The 13220-nt window shown below is 38.5% G+C and overlaps 2 protein-coding genes across 6 annotated transcripts; one reads left to right on the top strand and one right to left on the bottom strand.

Annotated features, from left to right (window-relative positions):
• Positions 1-3206: 3206 nt before the first annotated feature.
• Positions 3207-6279, top strand: ubxn1 (UBX domain protein 1). 3 transcript variants are annotated; one of them, XM_008326842.3, is made up of 10 exons: positions 3207-3310; positions 3755-3819; positions 3909-3962; positions 4106-4233; positions 4350-4431; positions 4515-4706; positions 5002-5053; positions 5137-5247; positions 5375-5558; positions 5798-6279. In XM_008326842.3, exons 2-10 carry the CDS (start codon positions 3761-3763, stop codon positions 5836-5838), a joined length of 903 nt encoding a protein of 300 aa, XP_008325064.1. In that variant the 5' UTR covers positions 3207-3310; positions 3755-3760; the 3' UTR covers positions 5839-6279. The 3 variants fall into 3 exon arrangements, with proteins under 3 accessions (XP_008325064.1, XP_016895025.1, XP_016895026.1); XM_017039536.2 differs by having other exon boundaries at positions 3293-3330; XM_017039537.2 differs by lacking the exon at positions 3207-3310 and adding an exon at positions 3360-3590.
• A 294-nt stretch (positions 6280-6573) lies between these two features.
• On the bottom strand, positions 6574-13211 carry LOC103390811 (pre-mRNA-processing factor 39). 3 transcript variants are annotated; one of them, XM_025063013.1, is made up of 15 exons: positions 13095-13211; positions 12290-12537; positions 12047-12172; positions 11825-11943; positions 10912-11079; positions 10648-10828; positions 9978-10085; positions 9735-9852; positions 9500-9657; positions 9284-9410; positions 8862-9133; positions 8284-8468; positions 8087-8161; positions 7370-7535; positions 6574-7233 (listed from the first exon to the last, which is right to left on the bottom strand). In XM_025063013.1, exons 1-15 carry the CDS (start codon positions 13150-13152, stop codon positions 7162-7164), a joined length of 2181 nt encoding a protein of 726 aa, XP_024918781.1. In that variant the 5' UTR covers positions 13153-13211; the 3' UTR covers positions 6574-7161. The 3 variants fall into 3 exon arrangements, 2 of the variants coding, with proteins under 2 accessions (XP_024918781.1, XP_008325063.1); XM_008326841.3 differs by having other exon boundaries at positions 9978-10082; XR_003051918.1 differs by lacking the exons at positions 6574-7233; positions 7370-7535; positions 8087-8161 and having other exon boundaries at positions 8447-8468; positions 8617-9133.
• Positions 13212-13220: the final 9 nt, after the last annotated feature.

Below are 13220 nucleotides of genomic sequence, written 5' to 3'. Positions count from 1 at the left end.
GATGACATTCATTTAATATAGTCATAATGGTTCTTACTTTTATTTTCAGTTTTGTATTTAACTTTCACACTTACACTGACTGGTATTTCTTGGATGGGATTAGGTGATTTTTGTACCAGTCATACTTTCAGGTTCTTTTGTGAGCTTTAAATAGTAATAGTATAATATAACAATGTACAAATAAGAGACCAAAGTTGTTGAAGGTTTAAATATTAGCTTTATTATATCATCAAAATGAGGAATAAACTCAAAAACTATAAACTGAAATGTACTTTAAAAGAAATGTAAAAGGGGTTTAAAAAAACCTTTACAAATACATATGTCCTTTTACCATTTGAATGTCAGATGGTGTATTGGAGGCTTAGCAGCATATTGAGGGTAAAAGGTGCTCCCCAGAAATAACAGCAGCTCCACTGGAAGTCAGAGTTTTTCCATATGGAGATGCTGTTACAGCTGGTTAGACCCATAGAAACAACACAGCTGACAGTATTTTTACTACTTGAAACAACTAAAAAAAATTATATATAAAACATGCCATGTTTACTTATCACCTGTAACACAATATAAAGACTAGAGTAATGCAGTAATATTTATCTTCATTGTGGCTACAGCCATCGACTTGTTATTACACTGCAATAAAACAACAATTGCCCAATCACCAAAATTACATAACACTTCACCAATACACCATTGATAACGTACTTTGGTAATAATACTGCCATCTTTTGGCCACTCGTGGTGATTTCTTATTGTGCATTTGTTTTAAATCAGACGGTAATCAGCAATCACCACCATCACACAACCTAATAAAGGTATCACAATTTCCGTATCGTTTTTTTCTTCTTCATAAAATGTTCTAAACATGAGTCTTTTTTTGGAAGAATGTTCAAATGCATACATGTTTTGTTAAAATTATTCAATTATTTAAATATGTATCACAAATTAATTTGTGATATTGAGTATTTAATGGAAGAGTCTAATCTTTTCTAGTCAAAACATTATATGTCAGATTTAACATTAAAGCCATCATGTGGCCAAACATTTTACACCCAATAAAGTCATAGTAAAGTAACAGATGATCCATTACGGCCTTGGTCTTCTTGATCCTAATCTTTAACTGCTTTTGAGTAACACTTATGACTCCCATAAATTCGGGGTCATGCCCTCAGAGGTGAGATAGGTGTAAAGGAGTGTTGGAATAAATTAATACCATTCTTAAGTCCACTAAAATTAATCTTTTACACATGGGCATTGATAGGGCTAAAGGAGAAAAGCAGTAAAAGAGAATGTCTCACGTACTCCCTTCACTTATCCTGGCTGAACTTTCACCCTTACACCTCTCCCTCTCTGTAAAAACAAAGCAATAAAGTAGTTACAGGTTAGAGTAGAAAGATCTTTGCCCTTTTGGTGTTCTTTAATCACTTTATCCAATGCTTTACACAGATTTATTGTGAATGTATTTTTCCCTGAAAAAAAATACTGCACTGAAATTTTAATAGATACTACACTTCAAAAAGGTAAATCAAAAATAGTGCAAAAATACAAACATCAAGAACAAGTATTTGTCATGAATCTTCAACCAAATATATAACAAAAATCTTGTGTAGGGTAATTAAATTGTCCTTGTTTTCCCTTCTTCGTTGACAAATTATAAATCTTTGGAAAAAAATAACAAATGCAACAGTATTATTTAAACAGCATTAACCTGTATTAATTAAACAATATTAATAACCAATATTAAATGTACAAACAGTAACAAACACATATTAACACACAAGTACAAAAATTACATTTGTTTAAATGCCACACAGTGTTTTATAAATCAGTATCAAATATTGAACAAGGACAAACAGTTCAAACAGTCTGAATACATTTATAATTTTAGTTCACTTGCAAATTTTAAATCAAAGCATATACTTACCATGTCAATACAGCACACTCCATACATTTAGTTCTGTGACAAAAGAGGGAGAAAAGTAGAAAAAATACAAGGTGAGATAAAAGTCTTGATGTGCAAAAGAGAGACAATGTTAAGCTCAGGTGACCAGACAGAATTGATTGTTGTCTCTGAGTGAAGGTGGACCAGTGAAAGATGTCTGTTTAAGACTGTGTGGGGGCAGAGAAAAAATCAATCATTACACTTACTGTGAATATGTAACAGAAGCCATAAAAATCAGCAAATTGCAGTCTGTTTGAACACGATGATGTGATTTAGTCATGGAAGCTCGAGAACAAACAAGTAAAGACACCGTGCAGCCCTGAAACTATTCAAAAAGCACTTGTGAGCATCACATCTGTCGCCCAGTTTTATCTGCTACTTATATGACCGCCATGTAGGGCACTTACGTATAATAAAAAGATCACAAATTTAAATGTGGAAAAAGGGATGAATAATTATAATTTGTTAGGAAACAACAACTAACCTGTTCAACTTGTTTAAGATGTTTTAAGTAAAATCAACACAACTTACAAGTCAACTCAATGATACTAAATTCATTAAATCATACTTTTTATGCCAGGAGGTAATTCCTCCCATTTAATTTCCTATTTCATACCATTCTCTGTTCACTTCTTGTCAACACTCCCAGGGAAAGATTTTCTTGTTGAGGTGTCACCTGTATGCAATACAATGTGTGACAATTCCAATTAAGACTTTGTTATAAACTTATTGTATGTACAATTATCAAAGCAGTGTGGTATTTGTAGCAGTTTGTCAGAACAGAGATGAAACCTGAACATTTGCACATCAATAACAGCTAAATTAAATTTTGCTAAGAAAGGATGTCTCTGTACAGTGTGTTCAGTTTGTTCTGGGTTATGAGGCAAATTGGTTTTAGAACAAAGAATCCAGAAACATATGGAGTGATGTCAGTGAATGCAAAGTAAACATAGGGTGGATTAAAAGTTTTAGTCACAAAATATTTTGAATCAATATTGTACTTTACATAACAAACTGTGTAAACATTTATATGCACAAAAATAGTATACGTCAGAAATTAGCAAAAGTTAGGGGCGGCTAACCTCCTGTTGAAAACCTCTACTGTACTTGTTAATAAATGGTACAAAAGCCGGTATCTGTACATGTGTGGGATTGCATCAAATTCTTGGATCACCAGATCTGAAATAAAAATATAAAATTATGGCCTGCTAGGTCAAAATTGTTGGTTTTAGCTGTCTGCAGTCGTGCTCGTTAATTACCGCACTAGGTTCTGGTTGAAAAAATTCAAAGGTTCAAAGGTTCATATGATTTTACTCTGGCATTCTTGTTCCTTGTGAGCTACCGTAGTGCTGAGGCGGTGCTAGCGAATGTGTGAGTGCTTGTTTTCAACTGTATGTGAAGCGATATTACTTATGTAAACAATAAAATCATACTTCTGACATCGGAAATGTCTGATATATAAACAGATAATGGTAGATACACAGATAGAGACCTCTAAATTATTTCCGGTCATTTTAATTTCATGTTTGCCAGTTAGCTTCGCTACTGCAGTTTGAACGTTAGCCACATTAATGCTAATTTTAGCCTTAACGTTAGATGTGACAATAAATAGCTTCAACATGGATTCGCTGTTTTAGAAAGAACCACAGAGGTCAGAGGTGCTGTGTTTACTTGAAATGCTAGTGTAATATATCTAAATTGGGTGAAAATGTTTCTATGACTCGACGTTAACATTACGACTGTGGTGAAACGTACCCAAAAATGAAAACATCAAGTCTCTTATTTATTCAGTGCCATGCTTACAACTCGTTCCAGGTAAAAATGGCAGAGTTAACGACACTTGAGAGCCTGCTAGAGATGGGCTTTGGCAGAAACAGAGTGTGAGTATTTTCAAAAATACGACTTGGTCTTGGGCTAAACTGTGCAACAGCACAATAACTCAGTTTGTGCTGATTTGTTCATGTTTTAGGGAGAGGGCAGTGGCCAACACAGGCAATCAGGGGATAGAGCGAGCCATGGACTGGTGAGTCTGGCAATGGAAAAACAAACTGGGGTTTGTTATTCCACATCTACAGTCTTCTTCTTTTTCCTATGTTATTCCACAGCTACAGTAAAACCGAATAATACAAATGGTTAGAATGATAACACCTGACATCGTTCCCTCAGGTTAATGGAGCATGAAGATGATCCTGACATTGACGAGCCCTATGTTCAGCCTGTGGGAAACATCTTGGGAGAGGAAACAACAAATCAGTCCAGCACAGAACCATCATCATTAGTCGACACCACTGAAGGTCAATGTGCATGCAATATATATATACACATATATTTGTATATATATGTGCAATGGCTGTAAGATTTATGTTTTCTGTTTAATGTATTTTTTTTCTCTATTCTTTACTGAAAATAGCTGGAGACGGCAGTTTTACAGAGAACAGTGATGGTGAAAAGATGCAAATGACAGAGGAGGAGAAACGTGAACAAGTCAAAAGGTCGGCGTGGTTTAGTAAAACAAGATAGTCAGATGAAGCGCTATTGGAGTATTATTTTGAGTTTTGTTCCGTTCCTTTCTCAGGCTAGAAGAGCTGATGCGATCGAAGCAGGCAGAGAGGAGAGAGCGGGAACGGGCAGAGGAGGTGGATCGTGAAAAGCAGAGAAGGAAGCATGGCCAAGAACTGCAGCAGGTTCGACAAAAACTGCAGGACGATGAGATGAAGAAGCTCGCTGATCAGCGTAGAAAGGAGAAAATGGAGGATAAATTAGCAAGGTGAAGTATTTTTGAGAAGAGATGAACTAATACAAACTGAAGCAGTTTCTACGATGTAGCAGACAAGAAGTTCCACATACTTAAAAGAAAAAGAATATTTTAAATAGGCAAAAATCACAAATGTGGCTGTGAGTTTTGGAACCAGGCAGGAACTAAACTTGGCCCTAGAATAAAAGTAGAAGTTTTTTAAAATTATTTTATTGTAAGAGGTACATTGATAAAGAATGGTCAAATGTAAACAAAACAAGGCCTTGTTTTAAAGCACATATTAAAAGTGTATTTCATTATTTATTAGGCAAAGGGTTAAAGACAAAATTGCACGAGACAGAGAGGAGAGAGCACAAAAGGTAAAGCTGTTATGTTTGGTCCTTTCTTATTAAATTTGCATTATACTGACATTGGTCGAATAGTAATGACTGTTTTTGTCTAGTTTGGAGGTGGAGCTCCAGCAGTGCCAGGGCCTGCACAGCCCACCCCGACTTCTCCAACCAGTCAGGGTCCTCCACCCTCTAAGAAGGAGTATGAAGAGTCTAAGATACAGGTATATTGGCAATACAGTACTTGTACCAGAAATTTGAAGGTTTTCCGTCAAATGATATTAACAGAAAAACCTTCAAAATAAAATGCTCACCATATGCCTTTTTTCTGCTGCTTTTCTCTCTGAAAAGATTCGTCTGCTTGATGGCTCGACCATCACAACATCCTTTAAGGCCCAGGAGCCTCTGGCAGCGGTTCGTGTTTATGTGCAGATGAACGGCAACACACCAGAGGGACAGGATTTCATGCTGCTGTCACCTTACCCCCGTCAAGTCTACACAGAACTGGACATGGAGAAGCCTCTGAAAGAGCTGAGTAAGAACCACACTACATACATTTTACATTACAGTGACCCCGCATTCAAGGTTCAGGGGAGGGGTAGGCTAGGCTAAACCATGTACTGCACTAAAAAGCATTGATCATTAACATTCTGGTTCATTATCCTGATTTTACAACCATAAAAGGATTAGAGACTTATCCCGACCATTTGAAAAGCTACCTCTTCATAAATGTATTTTATCAAATATCTGTATTTTTATGTTTGGTCTCTTTAGATTTGGTGCCTTCAGCTGTGCTGTTTGTAGCCAAGAAGTGAAATCCAGAGGATCTGCTCCCTGAGCCTACCTCACGACTTCCACTACATCACCAGAAACACCAGGGAAAAGAACAGAAACTGACATATTTTTGAAATCAGTAAGCCAGTACTCTGAGCTGTGTATGATAAGAAAAAAAAATGCTAAAGGCATCCCTTTGTCACTAAGTTTCTCTAAGTGTGGCCTGGTGTGGACAGTGATGACCATTTGGAACAAAGTGAGGACATTTTTTTTACAAAAACCAATAAAAAAGTTCCCTTTTTGGCCCATTCCTGCAAAGTAACAAAGATCTTTGGGAGGGCTTGAATTGATTCTGATGCATCTTCCTGATTGTGCAACATTCTTGACAGTTTTTTTTATAATTTAAAATATGGAACAGTTATGTCTATATATAATTGCCAAGAATATACTTCAAATAAACCTGACTTGGAGAGTTTGAAAAAGGACTAGATTTTTATTTACCTGACTTTAAACACGAGAGCTTTTAGAACAGGCAGCACTTATAAAACAACTGAGTGAATACAGACAGGAAAAAGGTTTTTTTTTTTTATATATCATTAAGAGTCAAAATGATCAATGACAGGTGATTACTCCATCTTGATCACCGCCTGATTTCAATGCCTTTGGTGATGCTATGCACGTTGTGTACAGCAAGGTTTTTAGCGCTACCTTCTGTCAGACCAGGATACTGCCGAGTTCAATTGCAGATTGATGCAGACGGTGAAAACAATTTATGATGTAGTCTTAATGCCAACTGTTTCCTTCAATGAAAAAGCCATTTAAAAACAATAAAACAGAAGGTCAATATGGTTCCTTCACACCAGTGAGATGGTACCACTGCATCAACCCAAGAGTATTCGGTTACCCAGCTGTTGTTTTTGTTAACCATCTTAAATCTTCTGCTGGCTGTAATAAACTTACTTTTATGTGAAACAAGCTGAATATTCCAACCTGATCACTAAAAGGCAAAAACTCAAAGGACAGTTCTTACACTATAAAACAACTTTATATACACAGGAACGAAGAACAATTGCTGTTTGTGTATGATGGGTGCATAAAATGTCAAAGTAGTAAAGCATCTGTTAAGTTATGTGTTATCTGAATAATTTTAAAACAAGTAAATCCGATCACATTGCAAGCAAATACAAAAATAGTTTTCATTAAAATCCAGACATTGAAAATAACTCTGTGGCGTTGCCACAGGTTGCTCTGACTAAACACATTTATGTCCGGTCTCAAGCGGTTTAACCAGGACTTTGAGGAAGGACAGACAATGTGGTTTAGTGTCTGCCTGTAGCTGCTGGTGTGCCCATCTATCCCTCCCTTTAGCTTGAAGGGTAGTAGCCCTGGGTGTAGTTCCAGGTGTTCGGGTAACCATAGCTGCCATACTGGGATTGCTGAGAATGAGTCGACAAAGTAACAGAGTAAATCAGGAGACCTATACTTTGACATTTGACACTGACCTTAACCCTCAAGCCCCCACTTACAAATATATATCTAAAAACCCAACAGTTTTACATCAACGGTTCTCACCTGGTACCAGTTGTTGTATGCTCCATAACCAGCGCTCATGTCTGTGCCCATCACAGGAGGAGGGGGGGTGGTGATGGGAACATGTGGCATGGTGGTTGCTTCCTGTGCGGAGACATCGGCAGCAGAGGCGTCCTCGCTTTTACTTAGTTTCTCTGGATCCTCGTCCCTGAAAATACAATAGTGGATGACGGTCAAGGCACAAAACACAGAGAAGAAACGTTTATAAAATAATGCAGTCAAACAAAATTATTTCTTGAAAATGCCAGGTGTATAACTGCTGCTGCCCCTTAGTGTAGCTATACCTGTATGGACATTTAATTTAGAACAATATTGTTGTCTTTGTGGCACATTTTGCAGGTCTCCACTGAGTAAAAGTCTTTTGACTTTAGGATTTATTTATTTATTTAGAGTTAAAATTGGGATTAAGACCAAATAACAATTAGACAAAGGATTAGACAGAGTTGCAATAGTACTTAAGGTACTTATACATTCCATCTACATATAGTGGGCACAAAACAAAAATCAGTGTCTGGGAGGGGGTGTATTACACTCCCGACAACTATTTTCAGCACGAGACAAAATACTGCTTTATAAAATGCTGCCTTGGAAAGTTTCAGAGTTGGTGCCCTTAACAAACTGATATTCAATGGACCAAAGGTTCTTATTTCAATTAACAGGGAGAGGAAACACAGCTTTTTGTCTGTCTTCAAATCTCACCCATTTTCTGCTTCTCTCTTAGTTCCACCAAACTCCTGCAGCAGTTTCTGATGGCCCTCATACATAGACAGCACACTGAAGAGGACAAAGCAAAAGAAAAAACATCAGTGTCAACCAAAATAAACAGTCTCCTTCAGGCCACATTTCAATACGATTGAAGTTTTATGCAGGCTTAATTACTGCCTTTGGACTCTGACCTTTGGATAGAGTTACCGTAGTCCTCTGCAAACTGCAGGCCTCTCTGTGACAGGAGGATCTTGGAGTGTGGGTTCAGAGGAGCTGCCAGCCCTCGTGTCACACACTCCTGCACCGCCTCAGCTGAGGCCCAGGGATCTCCTGACACCTCCAACTCCAACAGGTTCAGATGGAGTTTATCATTGTCCTGAGGGGCAGAAAGGCCATGAAAAACTAGCCACAACAGGTTAAAGATTTCTCTTCTTTTTAGACACAATAACAACAATATTTACAAAAATATAAGATGTAATTTATGGTGTGCAAAACATTGTGTATGCAGCAAATAAGGTGATTACCACAGGCATTTTCATTTAATAAGAAACTGAAGGGACTCAGAGTGTAGCTGATGGTCCATCTGAAAGTTTGGTGTCAAAAAAATAAAAGAGTAAATAAATTTTATTCACAGTTCAGCAAAACTACTTTCACATTATTTGAATCTTTTTGAGAAAGGGGCAATAGAAGAAATATAAAAACTTGATGATGGTATTACTGGCCAAATTGTATTTTTGGTGCTGAAAAGGGCCCTTGAAGGTTCTCTCACCGGACTGATCTCCAGCGCCTCCTGTAAAACTTTGCGGGCCTTGCTGAGGTCCCTGCCCAGTTTTTGCAGCAGGCGGGCCAGTTTAATGGAGTAGAAGGCGTGCATTGTGGGCTTTTCTTTTGATTCAGCCACTGCCTCCTGTAACAGGGCCTCTGATTGGTTTATGTCGCCTGCTCGCCTCTCCAGGGCAGCCCGGCGAAGACGGACCACTGCTAACCCAGGCACATTTTTCTCTAAGACCTGCAGCACACGCCGAGCCTCAGTTGAATCACCTGACAGACAGAGGCTGAGTATTAGCTGGATAAATGTCACTTTGAGAAAAAATATTTATACACTCCATACATGTTAGTAAAGTTTACTCTAAGAGAATGAATCTGGAAATATTTTTAATAAATAAACAAAGGTGTTCTGCTCCTTCGTACCATGCCTCTCCTCGAAGGTGGCCCAATGCATGTGGATATTTGGTTTGTGCGGCAGGTGGATCTCACAGGCCCGTCTGTAAAGAGCTCGAGCCTCGTCCACACTCTGTGGCTCAACATACTGAATATACTGTGCCACACAGACAAACATGAAAAAAATGTATGCACTGGCTCAGTGTTGAAAAGAGTTTTTTAAAGAACACACACATGTTCACTTACCCTTGTCCAGAACTCCTCATACAGAGCACAGGCAATCAGACAACGCTCAAAGAGAACACGAACCCTGTGGTCGTCTTTAGGAACTGCAGTCTCCTCTGACACTTCAGGAGACTGAGCTGTGGCCTCTGACCCCTGTGTGGACGCTGCGTTTGGATCCACTGTGTGTGGAGACAGTGGTCTCAGAAGTTCAAATGCTAAACAGCCACAAATGAGATGCTATTTTTGATATACTCACCCTGGCTGGAGTTTTTTGTGTCTTGGTTTAGTTGAGCGATCTCCCAGTCCAGGTAAGAATGCCAGGCTCTGAGTTGAATACGGTCAAGAGACTTGACGTGGAAGTACGGCCGCTTGATCTGCTCGATGAAGAAAGAAGGCAAAGCAGGTTTTTTTGGGGGGGTGCATCTAGTAGGTGCATCAAAAACAAAAGGAGAAAAAACAAATCATTGTTATATTTTAAACATATTTTTAAAAAACTCACCGATTCTTCGTATTGCCATCTCTTGCGTACTTCGTCTTCGTTATACTGGTAAATCTTGTCTCTATGGAGCAGCACTTCTTCCCGTATCTTTTGCATCAGTTCTTCCTTCAACATAGTGAAATAACAATAATATTATTAATAATAATTGTTAATACTGTTGACAAATACAATACAAATATTAAAAAATGACTTTTGAAATTTACTGAACTAACACCAGGTGATGTCATATTTTATAATGAATCAAAATCAATGACATCAAACAACACAAGTTCAAAAACAGAAGACGAAAGTTCAGCTGTGCCATCACTTAAACCTAGAAATTTTCCTCCCGTTTGTCGCGCCCACCTGTCATGTTTCCGTTCCAAACACCATTTTTACAAGCCAGTACCAGTTAGAGTATTTTCATCTGTGTACTCAACTGTTTTAGTCCAAAAGGAATTACATTTTTCTTCTTAAACAAAGTGTCAGTCAGACAATATTAATAAAACTTATGATAATATAAAATTAAATTTTAAAACTGTTTTAACAGTTTTTACAGCCAGCTGAACAGAAAATGTCTAGAGCAGCATTAGGTCACTTGATCAGCACAATTTTAAATAATGGTACCAGTATTTGAATAAGGCTTCACCGCTTCTGTAAAAACTGACTAAACTGGTTAGATGCTACTCACTGTGTCTGTGTCCTCAGGTGTGGCCGGCTCCTCCTCTCCTGGTGGCCGCTCCGCCTTATCCTCCTGAGTTTGCTCAGCCTGTTCTACCTTCTGACTCTGACGACACAGAGTCCTCAGCTCTTGGTACTCTTCTGGAGAGAGCACCGCCTTGGGCTCGTGGCTGTTCAGATGCTCCTTAAACCTGACGGAGCATGGGACAAGAGAGAGAATGAAGCTAAACCAAAAGACTGACAAAGCCAGAAGGTGCATGTGAGTGGCCATTACTTGTCATAGTGTGTGTTGTAGAGCTGAGTGGGAACTCTGAGGACTCTGTCTAAGATGGCTGCAGCCTTCCTCATGTTTCCATGCTCCTTTTCCCATTCTACATACAAATCCCAGAGGCGGTCCGAGTGGAAGTCCAAACCTGCTCCCGCAAGGGCGTCCTCAAACACACTGGGCAATGAGATCAGGAAACGATTAAAACATCAAAATGACTTTTTATTTTGTACACCATTCTGAGCATAAACTGCACATAAGAACTGGACAGAGCTATCCTTTAGCTCGCATCTCAATCACTAGTTTCATGTCTTGTTCTATACAAGGAGATGTTAATTGGGTCGTATACAATCTGCCTTTGAGAAAAAGAGAAAGTTATCATTGTAAATCAAACAGAAAAGGTGGAATTAGAGTAGACATGATGTTTGATTGACAGATTTTCTAATAGTAACCATGACCATGACATGACCTCGCTGACGGTCAGTAATTGCGTGATTTCGTTTCGTTCACCAAAGCCAGGCTTTACCATCAAACCATAACCTGCATTGGTGATACTTCCGTCCCATTCTTATGAACAGTCTGAGAAAACTCACTGTGGTGTTAGACACTAAATCAACAACTGCTGAATAAGGCTTCATATCAACACATTGATGTGTTAATGTGAGTTATTACAGATTTATTAACAACTCTACTGAGGTCACTGTAGACATGGCAGCATGTAGTTAACTGCTTATGTCCAATGGTGTACATAGATTTTTGATTTTCTGTGAACTATTACAAAACAAAGAAACTAAATCCATAAACAATGTTATATAGACATAGCTAAACTAATCCATAAACAATGTTATATAGACATACATTAAAGAAGTGTATTTTTTTTAAATTAAAAACAAACAAACAAAAAAAAAACAATATTAAGTACCTGCGAATACGATGCGCCGACTCTGGCAGGTTCATGTCCAGAGTTCCCAACAGAAGATTGATGTAATGGATCCAGAGATCCACACTCAAAGGAATGGCCCGAAGACCCTGGACACATACCTGACAACAGCACAAGACTTTTATCACCACAAACTCACAAAAATAATTTAATTTACCACATGGTGAATTGTAATGGTAAAATCTAGCTCTTTATTCACAGTACCTCCTCTGCTCTGCTGTTAAAACCTGCACGTCGCTCCAGATCTGCAAATTTCTTCCAGTAACCATAGCAGAGTGGGTAGCGAGCCAGAAATGCCTCCAGTGCTTGACGCGATGCTGTGACGTGATTCTAAACAGGTGGAAAGCAAGTTTTTTTAAAAAGTCCCATCAGGCTAAAAAAAGTGGATTCAACATCTGGCGATGCTAGTGGTTAAATACTCTAGAGGTCTGGTGCTTCTGGACAAACCTCTTGCTCGCAGTATTGTAGCAGCTCCGTCCAGCTGGTGAAGTCAAAAGGATTGTCAGTGACTGCTTTCCACAGCCGATGAAACTCAGGTTTCCCACTCTCCTCACCTTCTGCAGCTTGAGGTTCAGAGACAGAACGAAGGCTGGGGCCCACAGGAGCCTCAGGGTCAACAGCAGTACTGCCGTTCTCTACTGACATCTCAGTCATTTCAACTGGAGGCGGTGCAGGAACATCAGAGGCCTCCATATCTAAGAAGAAGATGGAAGTTTCTTTATCATTACTGAACAGTTCTAGCTCACGGTGCTACTACCATCTAATATACTGTAAATGGCAAAGCAAATTGTATGTAAAAATGTTTTACATAATTGTTAGACATCATTGTCTTTAAATAACCTTATCACATTTTGACATTTCAACATTTAAAATATGCCTCTATAAACTGCAAACACGTGAGATTGTGGTATGTTTACTGTTTTGAAAAAGTCAGCATGTCCTCCAGGTTTGGGAAACAAACAGTAACAAAACTCCAAACAATGATCAATTGGCTTAATTTAGTTATTGAAAGGACATGGAAAACTGCTTGGTTGGGCTCGATTTTGTTTTTTGGTGGTTTACAGTGAGCTTGTAGATAAAAATCTATTTAGCTGAAAACCACATTAGCCTCACATTAGCTTTCCATTTTGTCTTTAAGTCGATGTAGCCTGTGGTTTAAATTTAATACGATTACAGTGTATGACACCGAAACACATAGATAACCGTAACACTACACGCGCATGTATAACTAATTTAGGTTTTCCACACGAACCTGAAGATTCTTGAAACTCTCCGTGACCACTGAGCTGCTCACTGCCTTCCGCCGACATGATGGACCGAAGTGCTTACGTCATTCATGTGCGACAGGACCATTCATTTCAGAAACGGCGTTTCATGG

The sequence above is a fragment of the Cynoglossus semilaevis genome, chromosome 15 (assembly GCF_000523025.1).
Source record: "Cynoglossus semilaevis isolate Cse_v1.0 chromosome 15, Cse_v1.0, whole genome shotgun sequence".
Lineage (NCBI taxonomy): Eukaryota > Metazoa > Chordata > Actinopteri > Pleuronectiformes > Cynoglossidae > Cynoglossus > Cynoglossus semilaevis.
Note: the sequence above shows the minus strand (reverse complement) of the source record. Positions and strands in the feature narration are given on the sequence as shown.

Excerpts from the sequence above, each read along its gene's own strand:
- ubxn1 (XM_017039536.2), top strand. The coding sequence starts at position 3,307 with ATGTGTGAGTGCTTGTTTTCAACT. Across the intron at positions 4,707-5,001 it reads ATGGAGGATAAATTAGCAAG|GCAAAGGGTTAAAGACAAAA; the intron begins GTGAAGTATTTT and ends ATTATTTATTAG. Across the intron at positions 5,559-5,797 it reads GAAGCCTCTGAAAGAGCTGA|ATTTGGTGCCTTCAGCTGTG; the intron begins GTAAGAACCACA and ends TGGTCTCTTTAG.
- LOC103390811 (XM_025063013.1), bottom strand. The coding sequence starts at position 13,152 with ATGTCGGCGGAAGGCAGTGAGCAGCTCAGTGGTCACGGAGAGTTTCAA. Across the intron at positions 11,080-11,824 it reads TCGGCGCATCGTATTCGCAG|TGTGTTTGAGGACGCCCTTG; the intron begins GTACTTAATATT and ends CTCATTGCCCAG. Across the intron at positions 7,536-8,086 it reads AAGAGAGAAGCAGAAAATGG|GGACGAGGATCCAGAGAAAC; the intron begins GTGAGATTTGAA and ends TTGTATTTTCAG.